Source organism: Sus scrofa, chromosome 15, assembly GCF_000003025.6.
Source record: "Sus scrofa isolate TJ Tabasco breed Duroc chromosome 15, Sscrofa11.1, whole genome shotgun sequence".
Lineage (NCBI taxonomy): Eukaryota > Metazoa > Chordata > Mammalia > Artiodactyla > Suidae > Sus > Sus scrofa.
This window is the reverse complement of record NC_010457.5, coordinates 33247813-33273463: the sequence shown is the minus strand read 5'-3', so window position 1 is coordinate 33273463 and position 25651 is coordinate 33247813. Positions and strand designations below refer to the sequence as shown.

Genomic DNA, 25651 nt, shown 5'->3' with positions numbered 1-25651 from the left:
ACATAAACGCTGTCCACTAAATATTTATTGAATCAATGAATGATCAATAGAGACAGAGGAGTTGGACCAATTCATTCCTCCATCTGGTGGCTCACAGGCGCATGTGAGGCTGTTGTCAATGTATATTCAGTGTCGTGGGGCCTGAACTACAAAGAGACGTTCAATATATTTCTTGCTCTCGAAGGTTCACATAAGATCCCAAACCAGTAAACAAATGCATCTTGCTCAAGGTGACACTGTAATAGACGCAGGATGATCATCATTTTGGGAGCAGAATGAAGAAAGTGATTGGCTTACTTGGAAGGAAGGCCTTCAGAGGCGATGGCCAGAGTTTGGAAAGTTCAGGAGGGCAGGCAAGAGGTGTTCCCACCAGGATGAAAGGCAGATGCAGGGGCAGAGCCAGACCAGGTGGGCCTGGATCTGGGGACTGCAGGTCATTTGTTGCAGCTGGGAAATCCGTGCACAGTGGGCTGTAGGGAGAGGCTCATGGAGGCATGGTGTGGGTATAAAATTGAATTTTTCACACTCTAAACTGTAGCGATGTCATAAGATCCTTTGAAAATGGATTTTCTTCGGTACTGGACTCTAGTTGTTTGGAGGAAATCCATCAGTCAATTTTAACCACAAAAGCTGAAGGGAGCATTCCCAAGAATTCATGGGGGTGGGGGTGGGCTGTGTGTCTGGATGCAGCAGCTTAACGCAGGCTCCACAGTCTTGGTCCTTTCCCCTACAGCACCTGTGCCTTGCTCTGCACTTAATTACGAAGCAAGAAACAATTCTTTGTATTGGAGGCATGAATATGCGACGTGACAAAGAATGGAAAGAAAAGACTGGCACCACAGAGTGGCTGCAGAAGGACAGTCTATACTTTACAAAGTCTTGTGACTCTCTCGTGACCCTTGAGGCAAAACAAATGAGAACATCAAAGAACGGCATCTTGAAAACAAGATTGCTGAAGTACTGATGTTGCTGATGGAAAACCATCAGCTCTGACATTCTCAGGACTGGAGCCTTGGGGGATTTATGGGAGAGGTCAGAGATGGCTTGAAGCAAACAACAAATTACGGCCTGGGAGGGCTAAAATATTTATGATTATTTTATGTGCTTAGGAATGACTGTCCTAGCATATCTTGCTTCCAACAAGTTTGACGTAAAATACCGATGTATCCCCTGCACGTACCAGGAAGTAGAAAATAGATAAAAACCATGAGTTGGCACACAGGGTTGCTATTGCCTCTTGAAGGCGGTAGTAGCCCCCTGATCCCCACTCTATTTCTGTGTCTCTTTCTTCTTATTTCTGCGGCACCGCTGACTTCAGGACCTGGGTTGATGAGCAGGCCTCCTCATCTTTGCACATATTAGGCGATGATAGCTCACAGACAAAAATAAACAAAAATAAGGAGCAGAAATCTTTCCAACGGTCTTTTCACAAGGCAATTTATTTAAAACTTCAAATAATGGAAAACAAGCCGAAAACATTTAGATGGTTGCGTCTGACTTTCTGATTATTGCTTCTTGCTTTGATGCTGTTGGTTTTCGTTAATAGGCAATTCGGAGGAAGATTTGGGTTTAAAGATTGAGTGGGAAGTAGAGTTCCCCTGTAACTCTTCACCCAATCAATATTAATCCACTTACAATGAATATCATCTAACTACACACTTGTACTGACCCCTGGGAAAACAGCATTAAGCCATAAGAAAGCTTAACCTTTTCAGTGAAACACCAAGTAAGTTAAAACTTTTAGGGAAGGATAATGGGCTTAAAAAAGAAAAAGGTATAAAATTTCTTTTTGCTAGCTCTGGATGTGTTGGAGAAGGACAGGGTGAGAGGAGGCTAAAGTCCTGGAGGTGTGTTCTCAATTATTCAGAGGTGGTTTCTCTAAACTGAAAGCATGAGAATCGTGATTGTTCTGAGTCCAACGGGAGGGATTCCTCAGCGGGTTCAGTTTCCCCGCTGGCCGGCCCAGCTCCGTACTCCCCAGCTTCAGCGGCAGTTCTCCGCCGAAGGCACACAACTCGCTGAGAGCGGTTAGCTGAGCCTTTCCCGTCCCACAGTCGCCTCCACCTGGCCTCCACCAGTGACTCACCTGGACACCTCGGGGGCGGCGGCTGGAGCAGGTCGGGGTGGGGTGCGTGTGGAAGGAGGCAGGAAGCGCGTTCCCGGTGAACACGGGCAGGGCAGCTGGGCCGGGCCTTCTGCCCCAGGACCTCTGCTCCTGCTTCCCGGGGCCGGGAGGAGCCCAGACGGGGAGCTGCCTCCAGTGACGTCGTCCTGGGAAAGCCGAGGCCCCGGCGCGGGCGGGCAGGCGTGGGGGAACGGTGGGGCGGTGGGCGCAGAAGCCCGAGCAAGCAGCATTCACCACGAGCAGCGAGGCGGACCGGCAACAGCCGGAGCAGGACGCGCTAGCGCCCTCGATGGTGCTGCTGCGAGCGGCAGGCAATGCGGAGCCACCTGGGGCCTCCATGCTCGGCCGGGGGTGGGGGTGGGGGGGCGGATCGCCCTCTGCCGGCCTGCGCTGCAGCCGCAACACCCATCTTTACTGCCTCCTCTCCCTGCAAATGAGGAGAGTCTAAAACAGGCATTAACTAAATGCTGCCGGTTGTGCTAGTTTTAACCTCATTTCAATCTGTGCCATGTTTACGGACGTGAGACAAGTGCAGCCTCAATAATAAATGTCCATCTCTTCTTAGCCAATGGAGACCTCAGGGCCACCTCAACAACTACACGTGTACTGGAGGAACGTGGGGTGTTCTCTGCATAAACCTCTCTGGTCTGTATCAGTTTTCTGAGCTGAAAATAACGCGAGAATTCACTGCAATAAAAAGTAAACATCGCTTTTCTCAAAAAATTTAATTGCAGAACTATTTACAGGAGGTGAACATCAGCAATACAGAAATCGAACAAGAGAGGCATTTTCATAGAAGAGTTACGCAGAAAATGGTGAGCACATTTTTCTTAGAATTAGCTGAGAGTGAAAAAAAGGGAGGAAAAGAACCCAAATAACACAATCCTTAAATGCCTTAAAGTAATGACAGACATTCTAAGTTATTGACAGGAAGAAAGAAACTGTGGTGTACATTCAGAGTAGGTATCCTGCATGCTACCCAAGAGAAGTTAGCAAAAGAACCAGAAAAGCATGAGAAAGAGAAATACATAAAAGAGTTGAATTCCAGTGAAGAGTTAACTCTGTACAGATGTGGAATATTTGGCACTCTGTTCACCCTCGTTGTGGATATGATTTCATATGTATATATATATTTATATATATATATTTATATACTTTTTTTTTTAAACATTAACTAAACAGCTAGTTTCCTGGTTCTAACATTCCTTGAATTTCTGTAGGAGGCATTTGATTTAGTTCTTAGGCCACACCTGGGCGTTTTGGCATGTGACATGGGGGGGGTGACATGGCGGGGGGATGGATTGGTCTCCAACAGGGACGACCTCAGGGGAGGAAAGTGACAGCGTTTGGAGGTGAGAGTTCCAAAGTAGCCGAGGATGCTCTGCTGGCGAGGGCACACCTTGTTGAATTCGGCAAACCAGGTAAGGTGGAGGGAGAGAGACGTACATGCTGAGCCCTTTTAAAGTGATGTGATCGTTTAAGTGACTGGGGCTAGGCTGGGGGTGGGGTGGGGGGGCGGTCAAAGAGCGGGTAAGGGGTATCAGAAGGGACCGCACACAGCCTCGGAGCTCCCTTCCTGTGTGTTTGCCAACACAAAGCAACATCCTCTCTCTGTCTATTTGAAAGACACGTGTGCGCAACCCACCTGGCCGAACCTCTCCTTCACTGCCACCTCTCCTCCACTGAGTACGTGAAAGCCTGGACTCCCAAGGCTTTCAGTTTCGGAATAAGCACCCATGATGAAGAGTCACAGAAAATCTAAGAAAGTGGGAGGTAAACCTCTGTTACCTTAGTGTGTGCATATACAAAATCTTTTAAAAAGTAGTGTTGTCGCAGGTAACTAACATTTCCTCTGCAAAGAAGTCCTCGGTCAAGAGTTTGGCTTGCAACTCGAAATAATTTCTTTTGAATGCTGGATAAAAATACCAGGGTTAGGACAGCAATTCATAAAATGACGGTGATTCTTTTTCGCTATTGTAAGGATGAAGGATGGCGGCTTCTTGCAGCGTTCCCAGGGACCACTTCCGCCTTCTCTGAAGTGTCAAAGGGGCTAATTCTTTCAGCCAGAGCGGGAGGGGCCAACCTCACATGCCTTTAGCAACTGCGGTCAGTGTGTCAGACTCTGTCGTAGACTCTCTCCCACGCACTCAGTTTTCTACTTCCTAATTCTTTTTTTCTTTGTCACTTGAATGTTTAGCTTGGCATCTCCTCACTTCATCTCAGATGTCGCAGAGCTTAAGCAATGGTGAACATCGCCTTGTGCTGTTTGGCACCTCGTTCTTGCTCCTGGAAACGTCTAGAAACACTTGCTGTCAAAGCCACGAGACATAGAGAAACACCCCTGTGGTAATCTCCCCTTCTCCAAGGCTTCAAGTAGCTCGTTTGGATGTGTCCTGCCCCAACAGCCTTCCCAGGAGTGGATGCTGCGTCTCTTGTTCCTGATCATCTTCGATCTGACTTGACCTTCGCCTGCATCCCACACACAGAAGGCGCAGTGGGCACTAGCGCTCACAAGAACTGATACTGACTCCAAGGAGCTCAAAGGTCTTCACTGTCGAGTTTTCCTGTGAAGGCGACAAGGACAGGTGAAAGCTGCACAGGTGGTAGCTGATGTAGGAACAGAAGCTGGGCTGCTCCACGAGTTGGCTCAGGACCCTGGGCTTCTCATTTGATTCCAGGACCCTCTGCAGCCACTCTGTGCTAATGGGTGCTTCCCTTAAAGTGTAAAAGGGCACCTTTCCCAGCATCGTGTCCACTGCCCACACTTCCTCGACTACCAACAGAGTGGGAGTGACAAGGTGGACCTCTTTCTGTGAAGGCACAGGGCTCCAGTGTGACCTGATGCCGTGCGTTTTATGACAAACAGTGCAGGGAGCCAAGTGAAGCATCTCTGTTGCTGTCGCCTCTGTGGTTAAACGGACCTACTAACCAGCAGCTGCTACATTCTTGCTCGCTTATACTTGAGGTTTTCTATTTTATTTTCACATTTTGGAACCCTGTATTTGACCAAAACTTCCAAGCAAGTGTAAACAGATATGCAGATAAAAACAAAGGAGAACCTCAGGATGGTCCAAGGGGTTACTGTTTGAAAACCACCATTTTCAACTAAATGGCGAGGAGGATAAATGTGCAGCAAAAAAGGGAAAAAAAGAGGATTCAGGCATTGAGAAGAAAGGAGGTACCTGGGAAACACGTACAAGTGAAAGGTGTAGAATGGAGCCACTCTGCCCGTTTCTGGGAGATGTGGCAGGGATGTCCCACTTTTCGGAAGGGTGGGGTGGTGCCCCACCCCCACGGGGACGGCGTCCACCCCAGGGACATGTCCCTGCCTCCCTGACTGAGGTTCCCCTCCCCTGGACCAGGTGCTGTGACTCTGGCCAGCCCCAGGTGCTCGAGGTCCTAGGCTGACTCCAGACGAAGTGGAGTCAGGTGGGACCTCTTGCCATCCGAGGTCCTGGGAACTGACAGAACTCCAAGCCAGGCTGGAGGCTCAAACGTTGGCCGAGTCTCCTTGATGCTCCAGTGCCTCCAGGACCCCAGGCAGTCGAGTCTGTCCGATGTGCCCAGTTGCTGCCGAGAGGAACAGGCTTCTGGTGGAGACCATCATTCCTTTCTCTCTCCCTACTCGCCCTGAGAGGGTGGCCCAGACCAGGGAGCCGCTTCGAGAAGCCCGCAGTCAGGAGTCACTCCGGGCACTTGGACCACATGTCTGCAGTGTGACCTCCTTTCCTTTCTGTCGGAATCCACCCCAGACCGGGGCAGGGGGGTGGGGGGGGCGTCTGAGGCTCGAGTGGGTCTGAGTGAAGGCAGGGCAGGGTCTCTGAACTAGGGTGATGAAGACTGGCTGCTCAGCATGGTACTGGGAAAGGCAACTAGGAACACAGACCCCGAGAAGTGACCACCCCACCCGTATGCTCTAGAACCGCGTCTCGTCATCAATTTGCCCACAGCTAGAGCAGCCGGCAGGGAGTCCCTCTACCTGGAGGGTAAATCGACTTGGTGGCTATTTTTTTTTTTTCTTTTTTAAAGAGGGGATTTAAATGTAATCTGCGTTTTCTGTAATCCTTCACTGTTCTATTTAATGCTGAAAGTCTTTAGTAACAATCTTGAGGTGAAAACATCAACAACATCTCCTTTTAAACAAAAATGTAATTTTTTGGTATCATACAACAGTTCGATTCTTCACACCCCATTCCGGGGATGGTGATACAAATTTGCTGAGAAAAGATGGTAACAACTGTGACGGGGAGCATCTACTTTTGCGTTAAACACAGCGATGACGGATGAAGGCGTACAAGATGAAGGACACAGAAAGTGGGCTTGTAAACAAGTGATATGTGCCTTTCTGGAGTTTTGTTACACTTTAGGATCCTGTTTATTATGCTTGTGTTTTGACTTGGAAATTGAATGTGGGTCTTCCGCACAGTAAAGCCAACTTGCGGGCTGCGGGGTAAATGATTTCTAAAGGAGTAGGAGTTATGGGCTGGGTTTTCGGGAAGGAGAGTCAGGGCTTACGGAGAACACCACGCTTTCTTTCAACCGTAATGTTCACAGAACATCGTGCATCATCGTTTTTAACCTTATTCTCAACTTTGCCGACACTCTCTTCGTCAGGTTACACCCATGATGTGAAATGATGGCACAGCAGCTCTGTGCTGCGTGTGCGCTATGAGCGGCTGTAATAAGTGAGGGGGACAGGCTAACACAAGGATTATGAACAGTTTTGTCTTTCTTTACAACACGTAAACGTGCCTTATTGCCTGCAGTTCACAACGGGGTGCACGTTAAGAAGGATATATTGCACTTGGTCACGTTGCAGGAACCTTCCATCAGACCCAGCTGCATGTGTCGGCCCCACCCGCACACAACCTTCTTTGGAACAATGTGGACCAAACAGGGGTTCCTGCACGCTCCCCACTTTGCACCCACAACCAGTGTCAAATTGAGTTGTAGACGAATTTGCTCACCTAGGGATGGTTTAGGCAAAGACTTTGGAGGATTTTAGTAAAAATGAGTATACAAAACATAAACAAATTAACCCAAATCCAGTGAATACTTTTGTTTAAGTCAGGATCGGAATCTGGGATCTCAAATGAATACTTATTATTTCATTTTATAATTTGTTGGGATGTATTTTGTACAAGTTCAAGGAAATGAGATTAAACCCACTGGCTTCCAGGGGAGCACATGTGAGGGGCTGGCAAGCACATACGCATTTTACTTTTCCTCTTATGAAGGACTGCACACCGACTTTTCTGTGGTTATTTCTAAAGACCCATTCATCTTAAATAATACATCATTTTTACAGTCTAAAATGCCAATGCTTGCAAATACATGTTTTTAACATAGTATAGTGACCACAGGAAGAAGCATCATTATTGTATACTACTGAGGATTTACCTATTTGTTTAGATAGAAAAAAATGTTTAGAACACTCTAGGGGGATAGGTTTCATTTATAGAAGAATATTTCAGGGATTTTCTCCTTTTTTGCATTTTTCAAGGATATACATTCGTACTGATTTTTGCTTCCAAATATATTTTAAGGCTGTTTGGTAAACTATATACCAGATATGAGGTTCAGTTTTCAGGGTTTTGTTCCTACAGGGAATTCTTAACTACTCAGCTTTAAAAAAGTAACACTCTGAAGCTACACATGCTTAACATCATCTGTGCTCCTCCGAACCCCATGCTTGGTGGAATGTGGGATGTGAGGAAATGGAAAAGCCGCGCCCAGCTGCTCGAGGACCTCTCTGAAGTCTCTCCTGTGTCCTCAGGCTGCAAGGGAGCTGGGTGCGTTTTAAAGTGCAAGTCGAGGGAAAGAAAGTGCTATGGGGGCCGGGGGCTGGGGCTGCAGGGGACCAGCGTTGTCCTCTGCCTTTAGCTGGAGTCAGAATGGGGAACTCCAGTGTGGGACCAGGTGTGTCAATCACTAGGCGCTTCCTCTGAGGTGTGTCTGAACACAGACACACCAGTGGAGCAATGGTCACGGTGTCTAAATGTAACTTTAGGAATGGAAAGCCTTCCACTGGAATCCTTCCTCTTTTTCTCGGGTGCCAATCAGAATCATGAAAACGAATTGCTTTTCTTCAAATCCGCAGCAGGAAATCACGATGTGACCTTTTGTTTTGTTTTGTTTTGTCATGTCTAAAACAGGCAAGAAATATATTCTTGACTTCAGCAGTACTGCATAGGACAAAAGAATTCTGGAAAAATACAAATGTAAACTACATTTCTTCTTTACCATTTAAACTGAGATATACTTACCACTCACATTCATATTTCTTAAACTTTTTTTACAACATCACAACTGTCATTTTAAACAAGCAAACTTTTTTTGTGGTTTTGTGTTTTAAGGATACCCTGGAAAGTCAACTGATAGAGCATTTGAGAATATATATATACATCTATTAAAAAAAAGCACATGGAGCGTAAATGGTGCAACTTAAAGATAGAACCGTGTGTGATATTTTAAGTTACAAAGGAATAAAAAATAAATGACTCTTTCGTCTGAGTAACAGCTCCTTTCTCTTTGTACCCCTGCTACAGAAGAGCAGCCTTTCCCAGGCTCTGGTCTGTCTCGCCCGGCCCTCCCTGCGTGGATGGACACTCAGCGACTCTGACCATGTGGCTGTGGCTGGACATCTGTGGGGGCAGATTGCGCCCGGCGTCGGGAGAACCACGTGGCGGGGGTGGGGGGGTTGGCTGCACGGGTGACTTCTCATCACCATGGACTTGGCACAGGAGCCGCGTGAGGGGCCAGCCGGGTTCGGGCACAGTGACCCCAGGCCGCAGGTGGGGTCCTTCGCTCTTGCTCTGAAGCTGTAGCACCTTCCTCGTGGGGTGTCTAATGCCTCGAGTGAGTTGGGGGGCACCCATTCATAGTTATTTGTTATTCTTGCCTCGAATATCACACGATTTATAAAAATATAAATAACAAAGTGTGAACTGGGTTCCTTGTCCCCTCTAAGGACAGATGGGGAGCTAGGGGTCCCCATGCCCCTCCGGCTCGCAGGCGGGGAGCCAGCAGTCCAGGGAGGAGCCACACCGGCCGCGAGATGGCACCCGTGGCCGCCGGGCTCTGCAGCGCGTTCGTGGCACAGAGGACACCACAGGAGGTGAGGGGACAGACAAGGGACCAGGGACGTGAGGAAGTGGTGGCTGCAGCGCAGGGGTGGCCGGGCCTAGAGCCGCGTCTGGGCTTCAGGGATGTAGATCTCAATGCTGTCGGCCCGCTCGCCCACCGAGCTCTGGCGGAAAGAGGCCGCCCGCTTGGCTGCCGCCAGCCGCCTCCGGGCCTCCTGGCGCTGTCTGTCCGGCAGGTCCAGAGACTTCTCTCTCGTAATAGCCAGTTTCCCTTTGGGGGGCTTCTTTGGTATTGGAGGGGGGACCTTTCTTTCCTCCTGAAAAGCATCACAAGTCACAGTTGGGGGGTCAGGGACGGAGCATGGACGTGTGCGCTGCTGTGACTTCCCTCGGTTCCTGACGCAAACCCCAGGGTGCCCGCCCTCCTTGGTATCAGTTCATGCGCCCTGCAGACCCTCACCCGTCCCCTCAGTGCGGGCACCCGCTCCCTCTCAGGTCTCCGCCTCTCCTGGGTGTGTCCGATGATGCCACTGACACCCCTGCCAAACGCGTCTTTTCAACAGACTCCAAGGTCTGAGGTCCTGGAACTTGTCTCTTGTGGGCGCCCCAGGGAACGCTGGCCACATTCTCTATCCTGGGCCTTGAGCCTCCCGACACTGACCACACAGGATTGTTCCCTGACTTGGTAAAAGGATGCACATCGTTATTTCTGACCCTTATCCCCTGTTCTCCAATAAGTCACACCAAGATATGTGGATGTAAGGATTACTGCGCATCTTCAGACAGGTTTAAGAAGTTGTCTTCTCAGTGATTTATTAGAATAACTTTCTCATTTGGAATCACCCCTTATGAGCTCCTTCCCTTCAAAACTGAACTACAGGTTTCCTGGTCTTGCTTACATGTGACCTGGTCCCTTGGGGGCTCCTCTGCCCTGTTATCTGTAGTCAGAAGGACCTGGTCAGCCACCTGTCCTGGCCGCTGTGGCCTCTGGCCTGGAGCCATCAAGACAGTGGGCAGCACCTTTTGGGGAAAAGTCGATGGGGAGGTGGGTGGGTTTTATTCTGATTATCTAGCTATACATCCTCTGCTATATGTGCAACGCCATTGCGCCAAAGGATGTTGGCTTAATTTTCCTTATCATTTTATTTGAACTGATAATGTCCATCCAGGAAAATCAGATGATGACTACTTAGAACGTCTCAAAAATGTGTTAGGACATCAACATCTTTATTGGTAATTCAGACCTATCCATTATTCCTAAATGACGCCTAACGGGAAGAAGTGAAGCTATATGTTCACACTCAGTGGATGGTTCAGCCTGTTTCCAGGGCCAAGGCTCAGTTTACAACCTCAAGTTGTTCTGTGAAGTTTAAGCGTTTCTCATTTTCAACACCAAGTACACAACTAGAACGTTCCTGACTCTGAGCGATGCACTGGAACCAACCTGGAACTTTCCCTGGGGAAAGTCAGCTCAGAACAAAACACACAGAGGTTTGAGAAGCTAATTCAGAGGTAGATCCCTACAGAAAACAAGACCATGGATTTACCCATGACTTGTAGGGTCTTCCTGGAATGTCTGCACTTGAGAAATTGAGCAAGAAAGGGGCTCAGTGCACGTGCTGGGGTTTAACTGCACTGGTTAGACCACGTGGGCTTACATGTGGGTTCTGTGTTGCCACCAGGGACCGAGCCTGACGTTATAACGTGATATTGGGAGCAGGTGGACTGGATCCCTGGGTGGTGAGTGGCACCTGCAGCCACAGTGGCGGGGGTTACCTTTCTGTCCGGAGACTCCGCCGCCCGCCAGTCATTGAGCTTCAGCTGGTGCAGCTCATCAAACTTCATGCTGACGTCCTGGACGGAGAGCTGCAGCATGTCCCAGTACCCGGCCAGGTCTTGGGAGGTGGGCCTGGGCATAGCGCTCGGGTCCTGCCAACACGCATGGGTATTAGAGCGCACACCTGGTGGGGGGGGTGTTCTTCCCACCTGTGCCCTTCAGGGGAAGGGGTCAGGGAGAAGCCCCGCTAGCCCAGGATCTGTGCAGATGTTCAAGAGGGCCCACAAGGAGTCAGTAACTGTTTACATAAGTATTTGCTGACAGTTAAAAAATCTGAAAAGGCTATTCCTGTGTGATACCAACTCTGCGACACTCTGGAAAAGGCAAAACTATGGAGACAGTAACAAGATCAGTGGTTTGTCAGGGGTTGAGGGGAGGGAGGGATGAGCAGGAAGAGCACAGGGGATTTTTTAGGTCAGTGACACTACTCTGTACAACACTGTCATGGTGGATACACTTGTCTAAATCCAAAGAATGTCCAACCCCAAGATTGAACCCCAGTGTATCTCTGGGTGATGGTGATGTGTTTGTTCATGTAGATTTGTCATGTAGCACAGGTACCATCTGGCGGGGATGTTGATGATGGGGGGGAGCTAAGCATGTGTGGGGTTGGGGGGGTATGTGGGATTTTTCTCTGTATTTTTCACTCAATTTGTCTGTGACCCTAAAGTTTCTCTAAAAAATAAAGTTTATTGACCTGATTAAAAAATGGGCAGAGGACTGAAAAAGACATTTTCCCAAAAAAGCTACACAGGTGGCCAACAGGCACATGAAAAGATGCTCAATGTCACTAATCATCAGGGAAACGTGAATCAGACCACAATAAGATGTCACCTAGCACCTGTCCTAACGGCCATCATCAAAGAGACCACAGAGTACAAGAGCACAGGTGGTGAGGTGGGGCTTGGAGCCACGGCTCTTTCTGATGCTCTCTGAGGGATTTCAGCCCAGATTTCGATGGTCTACACCCTACACATGGACCACGTATTCTGTTGCTCCCACACAGAGGAGGGGACAGGCAGGTCAACCACCTGAAGGAACAGAATCGTCTTGGGGACAAGGTTCCTGCTTTGGAAGGCACAGGCGTGCCACATATTGGCACACAGGCAGCTGAGGGCCATTGTGACCCTGAGATGGGTTTTGTTTCTGGTCCCAGCACCTGATGGATGTGTGTAGCTGCAGTGAGTTGTCTATACTTAAAACTGGGTGACTCCATGGGATCAGAGGCCAGCGGCCCATTGTTCTCATCACCCAGTGCTGGCCAGTGGTTGCGCCGTGCATTCTCTGGGCTGACCAGGCCAGCTTGGCCAATTTACCTGCCTGCAGGCACCTGAGTTTGCACCCAGTCTTGGGTGAAGCTTTTTTTGGGTGTGGTTCCCTTGATTCAGCAGGGGGCTATCTAATATTAAACACAGAAGTTTCTGCTGGGTAAACGTTTATCTGAATTTGCTTAAAATGTGTACTTCCAGCTTACTTGCAAGTTGCTCACATGAATACAAGAAGTTCTATTTGGTTTGCTTCTGACTTCCTTTAACCTTTGTTAGTCCATTTGGGCTGCGAGAACCAGGGTACCAGAGACTGAGGGGCTATTTCTCCCAGGGCTGGAGGCTGGATCCAAGACCGAGGACCTGGCAGGTTCAGTGTTCAGTGAGACCCTTTCCTGGCTCACAGGGGGTCTTCCCGCTGTGTCCTCTCATGGGGGAGGGCTGGATGTCTCTAAGTGCACTGTCATAGGGTGACTAATTCATTTTGGGGGCTCCACCCTTATGACCTCATCACCTCCTACAGGCCCCCCCACCATCACATGGGGGTTAGGATTCAACATGCAAATGAGTCCTGGTTCCACAAACGGTCACTTTTTTTGGTCTTTTTTAGGGCCACACCCACGGCATATGGAGGTTCCCAGGCTAGGGGTCGAATCGAAGCTGTATCTGCCAGCCTACACCACAGTCACGGCAATGCAGGATCTGAGTCTCGTCTGTGACTTACACCACAGATCATGGCAGTGCCTGATCCCTAACCCACTGAGCAAGGCCAGGGATCAAACATGCATCCTCATGGATACTAGTCAGATTTGTTTCCACTGAGCCATGACGGAACTCCCCAGAAGGTCACTTTTTGAGCCCTGTCTGTTCTGTGGGATGCAGCCAGATGGCAGCCTGTGCTGATGTGAAGGCATCTCAAGAACTGTCACTTGCACAAAATGCCCTTGTTTTCTCCTCATCCAGAGTGAGAACTGCTATCTGGAGTCATTATTTGTGGTTTGAGGCCTGTTCTCCATTGAGCCACCAGGGGGCAGGCTGGGAGCACGGACCTGAGGACCCTGACACGCAGGTGGAGGTGCAGGTGTGGGTTTGGATGCAGGTGCAGGTGTGGGTACAGGTGCAGGTGTGAATCTTGGTGTGGGTGCCAGTGTGGTGCGGGTGTGGGTGTGGGTGCAGGAATGGGTTCGGGTGCAGCCCACTGGCTTCAATGGCAGGTCCTTTCTGGTGTTGTCTGGATGAGTTGCCCATCGTCCTTCCTAAGTATCTGGTGGATTCTGACATCCCACCGCCATTCCTTGACTTAAAACTATTACAACCTAAAGCTTACAACCGTGGGCAGTTAGGCTCAGGTGAGCACGGCCCCTGCCTGTCCTTTCAGCATCTCTCCTGCCAGCCCTGCTTTGCACCCCTCCGCAACTTTAACAATTGCTCCAGGGTTTTTGTCTAATCCCAGACAGAGGCCAAAAGAAAAGGAAGCAGCTGCACCAGAATTTTTTCAAATTTCACATAAAATGCAATCTGATGGGTAGAAGATGCATCAAAAATATTAGGGTGGATAATTCTAAGTCTAATATTAGCTGCTTCTGGGAGAGGAGACATGGTATTTGATAAGCTTGAATAACGTGACTTTGCTGCATGTAGGGACTACTCTCCCCAACTCTGTGCAGCAGGTGCCACGTTCCCCAGTGGCCTAAGTCAATTCCTAAAAGATAGTAATTAAACAGATCACGGAGGAGGCTAGAAAACGACTGGCCAGCAGGTTAACTGAATGTTTCTGCAGCTATATGTTTCTCTCAGGGACTCTAAACCTGCCTGATCCCCCTTTTAAACGTTGATTATAACATGGTGAACTTAATGGGATTAGTTGGAAAATATTAGAGAAGACGTGTATTTTAATGACCCTGATTAAAAGGGATGAATTGGCAACTCTGATGAGCTCTGCCGCCTTTGATGTGGAAGAACATACTGTAAAGTCACGCCTCCTTGTAAATTTAGAGATGGAACAAAACAAAATCAAATCATCCCAAACCATTGCTATGGGAGGCCTAGCAGAGACCTGCTGTGTTTTAATGAAAAAGTTTGGTCTGAAAGAGGTCAATATATGGATTATAACTAAAAGAGCCTGTAAAGTAATGTGAACTCTATTTAGTTATTTCTCCAAATAATAGAGTACTGTCTTTAGTCAGGTAAGGAAATGTGTGTGTATAACTATGTGTATGTATAATTATGTACATTTCTACATAGATATAGCATATGTAAGCATACATATATATTATATACATGTATTTATTTCCCTTTGATTTTCAGGGAAATTTTCAGAACCAAGTTTAATGTCAACTGTATTAATTTAGTCCATGGTATTTGATTTCACTTCTGAGTGTAAAATATAAGGCCCACAATATTTCTAAAATCTCTTCCTAACCTCTCTAAGTGCAGTGTTTACATATTCTGTTCAAGCCACTTCCCAGCACCATTTTCCTTTGTGGCATCCGAGTGACCCTGGGTTCCTGCATCACCTCCTTCCTCGGGTCTCTAGGGACAGTCTGATGGCAAAGGTGCATCTCATACGTCCTGTCCACCCCAGTCTTCCTGTCCACCCCAGTCCCTCGCCCTCCAACACACCCGGCAGCCTTTCTGCTTTGGCTGCACATTTAAATGGTCCCAGAGCGGGGACGTGTCCCCTGTTCAGGCAATAGGCTGCAAGCACACAGGTGTCTGTAACAGGCACGAGGGGAAAGAATGAACATTCAGTTTGGTTTTGGGTCTGGTGTTATTGAGCATCTACTTACCATGTTCTGTTGGCAAAGCCAATAAAACTGCTGGAATTTCTGGGACATCAGAAGCTGGGCACTTCCAACAGCACTCCTGATCTTACCAAGTACTGTTAAAAAACAAAAACAAAAACAAAAACAGGTTTAAAACTGGGTCAACTGAAAACAAAAGCAAAAGCATCACACAAAGTGGGCATACGCCATTATTCTAGTCTCTTTTCCTGGAGGGTAGAACTTTGAGTTTATCGTGTGAAATACAGGCTATTGTGTGGAATTATCTTTCTGCTCCATTCCTGAACAAGAGGGTGATTCCCACTGACCAAGTGCCAGCTACCAGGATGTGTCAGTGTTTAGTTTGGGAAGTGTATGGTTTGGGAATTTAGTCTGGAAAGTTTAACACCACCGAGACCTTGGGGGTCAGTGGGGTGACCCGTCACTCCAACCCGCTCACAGCACAACTTGATCACGGTGGAGGCGTCCTACTTGGTCTTGGTGTGAACATTCCCCTTGGTGTGCCAAGCCCCCCCCCCACTTTTAGGACATACAAAGGGTCAGTTTAACCTACAAGCCACTTCCAGGTTGTAACACTTTAATTCATCAAATAGTACTTTGAAAAGGTAACTATTATAGCTTTGTCAGTGGAAAGGATTTAGCCAATTAAAGGACAGGTATGACAACTCCGGGAGTTTACTGTATAAATAAAAGACTTCATGCCTGAAATTCTGGAGAAAAGCCACACCCACAACCTCCAGGTGCTTGCATGATCCCCATCTTTCTGCCCCAACCTTAGCCTGTGTAAACATCACCATTGTTTTGGAAATAATAGCTTTGGTGGATCCCAGCTCCCATGATTCTCAAAAGCACTTAGGAATCTGTTGGAAAACATTTCTGGCCACTAGACTAGGGCCGTTTATCTCTGATGTTTTATTGCCTGAAGCAACAATTGCCAGTCATTCCCCCAAGGTTACCTGGGACCTGCCTGAGGGGCCAGAACGGATCCCTCCATCTGCTCAATTTCATCTCCTCTTTTGGGTCCTCCTCGAGACGTGTGCAGAACACAGATAACAAGCAGCACACCAGACCCCCCAAACTCCAAGTTCAGTAGTTCAGCACATCCCACGGCCTTGTATGGGAAGGGGGGTGGCAAGCTTGTCTCTGACGCCCGGTGGAAAGCATTCAGGAAAAGGGGCGCTTAGCCTGCAGATGTGGCCATGATGAAGCAGAGACAGACCCATCACCACCTTCAGGCTCCGGGACAGAATGTTCCACCTCCCGAAGTTCTATGGGATTTGCCCACAGAGGCCAGACCTACCAGCACGTGAGGGACTGGAGGGTTGCGTACAGGCAGGTCCCTGCTCGGGGGTCTGGGCTGGGCCTGCAACCCAGCATCTCCACCAGCTCCAGGTTGTGGGCTGGTCCCCTCGGCCCTTGAACGCTGCTGGCTTGGAGGGTGTCCATGAACGTGTGAGCCAAGTCCAGAGACATAAACTCCATTTCGCTGGCTCCCTCCAAATTTCCCCAAACGTTAATGATTTTGACAGGCAGGCTCCAAAACAATGGCTCAAGGCTCATTCAACATGCATTAGAGACTGGCATCAAAGACTGACCCGTGACAGCACCGCCACACTGCAAGGGACCCTGTCCCTGGGCCTCCCTCTGGGGAGACGGGGGTCACAGGTGTGGTCAGGAAGGGCCTCAGCAGCCACGTAACGAAGTATCCCATGTCCCAGAAACAGACCTGCTGCTGTGAAGGGCGCTAAGGACACGTTCTAACGTAACAGAAACCAGCCTCAAAGCAGGAGGGGCAGCCCACCATCCATGTTTGCCAGCTGAGGATCTGCTTGTACACAACACGTTCTTAATGTGGTTTTCTGCTGGGTAAGATAAAGGACCCCAACCCTTAATTTGCCTGTATTCTCTCACTTGCCTGTCGGTCGTTGTTCCCCAAAGTTTAGTTGGAAGGAAAGTATCACAAGTGCCCCCCTCCACCGCCCCCATCACATCCCTGTGAGGATATGCTGGTTTTCCTGACCCGAGGTAGCCAGTGCCTCCCCCACCACCATCCGGTACCACCACAGCACCCTTATCATTGCTAAGAAATTCATAATTCATCTAAAGTCGTCTAATTCTAGATTGCTCCTAGAATATTAGAGTTAAAAGGGTAACCTCTAATACAGGTGCATTATTGGGACCGCACTCTGGCATCCTTTCAGACTTAAAAAAAAAAGGATGTTGTCTTGTCACCACCCTGACACCTGTGCCTTATCTATCCATCACCAGAGGGCTGCTCCCCCAGCCCCTCCATCCCACACAACGCTCACTGGCTCTGCCTCCAGCCCCGCAGGGGGAGGGGCGGGGGGAGGGGAGTGGAGAGGGGGCACAGCCTGGAAGGGGGAAAGGATTTGTTCCAGTTTGTTCACAGTTTGACCCACAGTGAGTTCATTTCTGCAGCTTTGATCTTGACTGCTGAGTGGAAACAATCTGTGGTTTTGAAACGTTGCATTTCCACTAGTGACCCCACAGCCAGCATGGCTGGTGAGAACCTTTAAAGAGACTTGTTTAAACCAGCAGGGATACAGAAATGCTTGGTTAAATGCACTTCTTTTTACTGACTCTGTGCTTCCTCAAATGGCAATTAAAAAGCCAATCAGTTTTACACCATTTGAAGTTTTGATCCCTAATTCTCATATTCTTAAAGCACACGTCAATGGAAGTATAAAAACTTCAATTTATAATCTGCAGCACAGTGTGGCCGGGGGACATCTTGGTGGTGACTTGACATGGTGGAGAGTTATCATAATGGCATATTGATCATTGCTCCAGAGAGAATGAATGTTGGAGTGTGGCTCATGCACGAATGGCTGCAAACGGCGGAAGGATGGAGCTGCTTGGTGAATGAGGATGAGCCTGACACCTTCATGTAAATATCTTCCTATGATTGCAACGAATTTGAGGTGAAAATCCACTTTCTTCTTTTCCACTCCCCTCCCCTAATTTTGTCATCGTTTAGACACCGTCTTTCAAGAGTGGCAGATAAGGGCTCATGTTCATCAAATGCAAATCTACAGAGAACCTGAGCCAACCTTGCCTCTGATGGATGAAGACATCTGATTAACTTACCTGCTCTCTTAATTTATTTTTCATGCATCCTCTGAAATTGCCAATTCAATCTAAATGTGCTATGACGTGCCGGACAACATGGACACTGTTCTTTCCTTCTAAAACGTGAAGTGGGTTTTGTGGAATCTGCAGACCGACTGGAATGATCACTTGAGGGTTTCCCACCCTTGGACCCCTCGTCTGCCTTCCTGAATATTTTGTAGAGCAGGCTGCTTCCACAAAGCTCCTCCCTTCAAGAGTGAAAGCTTCCTTATTCTCCTGTTTCCTGAGCACATGATTCTCTCCAAGCTCCAGTTTGCCTGCGGCCACAGCTCCATCAGCTCTCAGCACATCCTTAGCAAGAGCTGGACACAGGAGTTCCTATTGTGGCTCTGTGGTAACGAACCTGACTAGTACCCATGAGGATGTGGGTTTGATCCCTGGCCCCACTCAGTGGGTTAAGATCTGATGTTGCCGAGAACTCTGGTGTAGGTCGCAGACGTGGCTTGGATCCAGTGTTGCTGTGGCTGTGGCTGTGGCTGTGGCCGGCAGCTGTAGCTCCAATTCGACTCCTAGCCTGGGGACTTCCATATTCCTTGGGTATGAACTTAAAAAGACAGGGAAAAAAAAAAAAAAAGCTGCGATACAGCAGGGGCTGGCTTTCCCACCAGACAGCGGCTATTGTTTGACTGTATGATGTGTCAGATCCCCAAGGCTGGCGGTGGCCAGTGCCCAGAGCCATCACCCTTAGGCCTGTCCTTCCTTTGTCATCTTCTCCGCAATGGTGCAGTTTCTCTGTGCCCATGTCCTCATCCCCTGCACTCTGATGTGGTCCCTGCATCCTCAGGGTCACCTGACATCCTGTCATCTGCTCTTCTGGTGCTGACTACACAGTGATAGAGCCAGACAGCTCCCATCAGGGACAGTGGCACCTCAGCAGGGAAGGGGTCGGGAGACCCAGGCTGAACACGGATTCCTAGCTCTTTCACTAAGGTGACTAGTGATGCTGGGGGCCCTCACTGCTCTGTCAGTAAAAGGAGATCCTTAGCTGAGGAAATCAGCAAAGCCGCCAACTCTGCGAGTCTGCGGGTCCGGGCAGGAGATCAGGAGGTCTTCAGATTATTCTCTGTGGGGGCAGAGCTGTTCTGGGGGCAAGAGAATGTCCCAGGACATCTCAAAAGCCCCTGCTGTTGAGTTCCTCATGACATTCATCTCACTGTGGACTTGTTCGAGAGGATCTCGGTGGCTCTGGAACAATCTCTTTTATTTCAGAAAAATCTACTATATATATATATATACTTTTTTTGCTTTTACTTTATGCCACATACTTTACGTCATTTGGTTTAACATAATACAAAAATCCCCAAACACTAGTCTAGTGATAGTTTACAATCCCTCCAGAACATATCTATTTATGCCTTAACAACAGGAAGCCTGCTTTAACGTGACTTAAACCAGTATTTAACTGGGCTCATGATGCTTTTATTAACCGCACAGGGTTGGCTGAATCTAAATTCACTCAATCAATTCAGTGAACTGTGATTACAGAATTACAGCTTGGGAAAAAAGTTCTCTCATGTAATGGAAATTTCAATATTCTGACCTCAGGGTTTTGATTCAACAGCCATTTCCTCTAATCTTCAGTTTTTAAAAGGGCCATACGCGATAACCTTGTCTCTGTTCTTAAAATGAGGACGAAAATGGAAGCTGCTCTTACCTTTAAAACATTACTAGGGAAACATCTGCGCTTGATCAACACAGTGCTAGGCGTGTATGTGCAAAACAGGCCGTGGAGGTGTATAACCTGTGTTTTGTCATCTTTGTTCACAGATAAAACTGGACAGTTAGGAGATTAAGAAAATCACAGAGGGTCAAGTAGCCCTCATCTCTCGTGTCCGAGCCACATGGAAATGCACTCACGTGCAGTCTTCAAACAGTGGTGGGAAAACCCACACAAAGTCACAGTTACTGAGCTGGTGTCCTCGGACTGGAGCTCAGGGGTCCTCGCAGACGTGCTGAGGGCCCTCTGGGTTTTTAGAGACTGCACTTTGTGAAGGAGTGGGGTTGTGAAGTCTGTGGAGACTGCCGCCTCTTCCTCCTCCTTCCCCTTCTGACTCTGTCTGCAGAGGCTGCACCGCTGGCCAATAGCCCACACAGCCAGTGTGATGGTTCCAGGGGCCTGATCTCAGGTGAGAGCGGGGCAGAGCATTGGGAAAATGCAAGGCTGTTCCCTCCTTTAAGAAGCACGTGCCCCCAGGGCATTGGAGACAGCAGAGCCAGGGACTCTGAGAAGTGGTGGCCCAGGGTCCCCCCCGCCCCCGCCCCCAACCCGGCAAAGTTCATGTCGAGAAGGTCTTCCTGAAGGGTCCCCTGGCTGGTCTCCGCCTCTGCTTGTGCTCTTGACGCTACTTTCTCATCACATCCCCTCTCCTCACCCTGCCTGCTGGTCCATGGACAAGACCCATCTCCCCTCGAGGACCAGCCCAGACATTGCCATGGTGCCAGCACAGAGTTTCCCTGCTGACAGCATGGCTCACACGGAGGTTCCCAGGCTAGGGGTCCAATCAGGTCTACTGTTGCTGGCCTATGCCACAGTCACAGCAATGCCAAATCCAAGCTGCGTCTGCGACCTACACCACAGCTCACGGCAAAGCCAGATTCTTAACCCACAGAGCGAGGCCAGGGATTGAACCCACAACCTCATGGTTCCTAGTCGGATTCGTTTCCACTGCGCCACAACGGGAGCTCCAGACTCTGAGCTTTTAAAAAACTTTATCTGGAGTTCCCGTCGTGGCGCAGTGGTTAACTAATCCGACTAGGAACCATGAGGTTGCGGGTTCGGTCCCTGCCCTTGCTCAGTGGGTTAAGGATCCGGCGTTGCCGTGAGCTGTGGTGTAGGTTGCAGACGAGGCTCGGATCCCGCGTTGCTGTGGCTCTGGCATAGGCTGGTGGCTACAGCTCCGATTCGACCCCTAGCCTGGGAAACTCCATATGCCGCAGGAGCGGCCCAAGAAATAGCAAAAAGACAAAAAAAAAAACAAAAAAAAAAACCAAAAAAAAAAACAACTTTATCTACTCGTATTGCACTGACCATCTCTCACTTGCTCTAAGTCCTCTGTCCTGGTCCTATTCTCCCTCCCTTAGCTCACCGCACTTCTAGATGCCACCTGCTCAAGGTTTGCACCCACCTGCCCTCCACGGATGGCTCACAGTGTGTATTCAGACAACACCTGCTGGGTGTTACAGGATGCAGAGAGTCCAGAAAAAGGTCCCAAAGGTTCAAAAGGGACTTTAAAAACCTTGTTTAGGGAGATAGACTTGATGGACGGCAGGCATTCTGCCCCCCACCTTGTTGATGGAAAAACGTGTTCTCCAGAGGCCTAACCCTAGGACAACTGCAGTTCAAACACCATTATCCTAAGCGATGGCATCTCATTGTTGATTTGGGACACTGTAGATCATCAAATCGAACAGCACACACAGTACACAGTCTCAGAATTTTCTTGAATGCCCTTAGTCCCAGAATTTTCTTGAATGCCCCCAGTGACAAGAAAATCATAACTTATCATGACAATGCTTCACCTCTTAATTCCCAGAAGCCAAGGGACAGCCATGCAAGTGTATCACTCGGGGGTTCCTGCTGGTGCACACGTGGGAGCCACAGCTACAGAGAATCAGAATGAGGTCAGTGGTCGGGGATAGGGGCTCCACGTTTCCTAAAATATCAGAAGCAGCCAGTGGGTAGAATATGGGGGGGGGTCAGCGTGGGGAGAAAGCCCCCAGAAACGGAGCTTTAGGGTTTAACAGCGTCAGGCAGTGTGGTAGGAAGATGCTCCGACTGGGACCTTATTCCACTGCTCTGCGCTGTGGATCATGGGGTGAGATTTTAACCTCTCCGAACCTCAGTTTCTCTGTTGCTGTAGTGGTGACAATAGTTTCTAAGTATCACATTCGCTGAGCCCTTGAAGATGTGAGTGAGGCACTTAGTATAGTCTTGGCACAGTGCTCAGCACACGCTGGCTGAGCGATTTCTTTTTACAAAACGATAATCCTTGAAGAAATAATAACAGAATCAAAGGTACACACTAAATATGGAAAATCACATAAGGCAGGTTTTGCTCTGTGTTATCTTACAAACACACCAAAGACTAATGCCTCCATATCTTCCACACCCAGAGGGAGGCCAGACCCTCTGGGAGCTACCCTCAACAGTGTACATTCAAGGGATCAGAGAGTAAGATGCCACACGTCTAAGATGACAAGGCTTAGCTCTCACTGAACTTTCCCCACCTCCTCCTCTTCAGAGGCGTTCCACAGAGAAGCCACAGGATATAGAAAACATATCCTGAATATCCACCTCAGGCTTGTGCCTTTTGGGTCCTGAACCCGGGGCACCAGCCCCAGGCCTCCTGCAGGAGTGAGCGCACAGCTGCTGCGGTTGGCTTCATTCAAGTTCCCTGTCCGCTCAGGCAATTTGGTCTTTTGTGGTTATCCTTGTGATAAAGACGGTAAATCCCTGTTACCGTCACACAGTTGCACCAGCTCAAAGCACATGCAGATACACGAAAAGAAGCTGTGGGAAGCGAGGGATGTTAAATATCGGAATTGTGAGCAATCACCATGGGACTTGCCCTCCGCAGGTGACACTCGTCAGGCACACGCAGGGCAGCCACAGCCGGAGACCGGTCGCATGTCCTCCGACACCCTCAGTGTCTAATGCCACCTTGGAGGCAGACCACATAGAATTTGATGACCAAGAGAGAAATGAGGGAGAATGGAATTTAAGGGCGACCTCCCCCTTTCTCCCTAAGTTAACACCATAAGTTCTAACAACTAAAGATCAACACAACAACCATTTCCTGAGTCCTCAGGGTTGGTGCCATGTGCTCTGTAAGTTACAGTCCTCGTAATTTCGTCCTCCTGTGTCCACTTCTGGATTATTGACATAATCTATTACAGTGGACAGCTAGACTTGCAACGCCGGGGCGATGTTACAAAGGACACCAGGGGTCATTCTGAACTTCAGAATTTATAGTCCTCTAGCAAATGTACAGAAGACTTCATGGAAAAAGAAAAAAAATCAAAGAGAGCAAGTGTTGTCAAGACATTTAGAATCTCCTTTGTGAAACTGTATTTTGGTAAAGATGAATGTTAGTTCTAAGTATATTCCCATCATTCTGTGGTCTTCTTGGTCTATTATCGAAGATGGAGGATTTGTTTAGAAATCAACACGGCATATGCTGTGCTGCTTCTAGACAGTCCTGATGGGAAGTTTTCTCAGGGACATGGGAAATGCATGGAACCCACCTGCCCTGTGGTCGGGGAGCTGGCATGCTCCATCACTAGTGGCTGGTTAACTGTTTACCACTTGCTAACTTTTCTTTGGCGTAAAGCCAGAGCAATTTCTCATAAACGTGGGACCGTGACGCAGCTAGAAGAAATGCTCTCTGAAACGCTCCACATCAAGTCCTTGCCAGGATTCAAGAGATGTGGCAGGAGGAGGATGAGATAAACTCCACGACCAAGAACACTGGTAGCAATACCTGTCCCCTTATCTAACCAAACCCAACCCAGATCCCTTCACTATCGCAGCAATTACTTCTCTGTCCACTTACTGCGAACTTTACTTGGAATTGTTGGGCCACGTAGGAAGCACTCTTTCTTCAATTTACTCCAGGATCAAAGGGACTTCCTGCGGATTCTCTCATTTGCTAATTTGCTTTACAGAAACATTAGAGTGTCTACAGAGCCTTGGGACACTGGCTGACCCAGACACTTACTTTCTTCGGAGAGGTCATTTTCTTCGGCTTCCCGCTCCATCTCTTTACACCAGCCTTCCATCCTCTTCGTCTCTGTGTGCAGCAGCTTCAGAAACCAAGAGCCATCCCTGCGGCACGGGGACATGCGTCCGCTGTCCACTGTCTCCAGGGACGGCTCCAGCCAGGGGTCAGGCGGGGGCAGGTTGGCAGTGTCCACGGGGGCCCTGTAGTCTTCACGGTAACTGAAGAGCCCCTGCGTCCGGACGGTCCGCACGGCCCCGTACTGGGTGGGGGTGCTGGGCTCCGAGTGCCTCTGGAAGGAGGACCCAAACTGCAGGCCCTTGTCCTCCGTGGCAATGTGTCCTGGGAAGCCCTCCAGCTCTAGGTCCGCCTGCACCGCGGCCGTCACGCTGTTGGAACGCTTGAAACGCCCGTGTCTGCAAAGGAGGGAGAGAGGACGGATGGGAGTCTTTCCGAGGTGACCAGGTGCAGCAAGCCAGGGCTTGCAAATAACTAACCTCTAACTTACATCTATGATGCAATGTCTAAAGAGCACCCACTTCGGACTCCTGGTCACTGCAGGAAAGGATGAGGGTCAATGTGTCCCCTGCAGCCCTGCTCCCCGGGTGGCCGCCTGCCTTTCAGGAACACACTTCCGGGTGTGGCTCATACACAAAGTGAGGCCCTGCTGCTTCTTTACTGTATACAGTTCTTTCATGTGATAACATCTGTGTCCTGTGAGTTCTGTCCATATCACATTTCAGGATACGGGCTTCTTCTTTTACCTGAATAAAGTAATATCCCGATTATGGCTTTTGTGCCAAATAATGAATTCAAATTCTGACTTCAGCAGGTGTTTTAAAAACATTTTCACTGCATGTCTTTGAATGTCACCCACTCCACATGGCCAGTTACTGAAATGATTGGCAGAAACGAGCTTATAATTGGAGTCCAGATTTTGCTGGTGAGAACTGTGTGTGCGCCCGGGCACATGTGTGTCTGCACATCCAAACTACGCCCAAGCTATACATTTTGGCTCACACCAACTGGCCCCACAGATGGCACAGCTGTGGGTGCAGCTGGTTAATAGATTTGCCACTTGTCTCCTTTGCTGGAGGCAGAGGAGCCGAGAACGAGCCTCCAGGGGGGCAGGAGGCAGCAAGCCCAGATCCCCAGGTGCAGACAGCGTCTGGATTCCGAGAGGTCTTAGGGAAGCTATTAGTTTGTGCTCTGAATTCCTTTGCAATAAAAACCTCTGCAGGTGGGTCCTAAAATTCTCCACTGTGGGCCAATCACTGGGGCTTCCACCAGATACTAACTGGAGTTTAAGATGTAATGTGCTTGTCAAAATTTGGTCTTATGAAACTGATGAGATATGCTGTTTTAAATATAAAATTAATTAATCATACTGCTCTTGTTAAGGAACAATCCTGTAAAGGAGTCCCTTTGAAGTGTAACAACCCCCACCCAGCTAAGCTCTTCACTCTCCCTCTCTCTTTCTTTCTTTTTTTTTGGTCTTTTTTTTTTTTTTTTTTTTTGTCTTTGTTGTTGTTGTTGTTGTTGTTGCTATTTCTTGGGCCGCTCCCGCAGCATATGGAGGTTCCCAGGCTAGGGGTCTAATCGGAGCTGTAGCCACCGGCCTACGCCAGAGCCACAGCAACGCGGGATCCGAGCCGCGTCTGCAACCTACACCACAGCTCACGGCAACGC

The 25651-nt window shown here is 48.9% G+C and overlaps 1 protein-coding gene and 1 long non-coding RNA gene across 7 annotated transcripts in view; one reads left to right on the top strand and one right to left on the bottom strand.

The window, feature by feature from the left end:
* Positions 2479 to 4459, top strand: LOC106509644. The gene is made up of 4 exons (XR_002339285.1): positions 2479 to 2770; positions 2872 to 2940; positions 3441 to 3898; positions 4323 to 4459. It is a non-coding gene; the product is annotated as an uncharacterized LOC106509644 (long non-coding RNA).
* Positions 6145 to 25651, bottom strand: part of DLGAP2 (discs, large (Drosophila) homolog-associated protein 2) — a 667132-nt gene continuing 647625 nt past the window's right edge. For 5 of the 6 annotated variants that reach the window (XM_021074622.1, XM_021074619.1, XM_021074620.1 and 2 more), the window contains 4 exons: positions 23963 to 24378; positions 15102 to 15193; positions 10987 to 11139; positions 6145 to 9527 (listed from right to left, as the gene is read on the bottom strand). In XM_021074622.1, coding sequence (XP_020930281.1) covers positions 9309 to 9527; positions 10987 to 11139; positions 15102 to 15193; positions 23963 to 24378 — 880 coding nt within the window. In that variant the 3' untranslated portion in view covers positions 6145 to 9308. The remainder of the gene's footprint in view (positions 9528 to 10986; positions 11140 to 15101; positions 15194 to 23962; positions 24379 to 25651) is intronic. The other variant, NM_001244586.1, reaches the window with a different exon arrangement.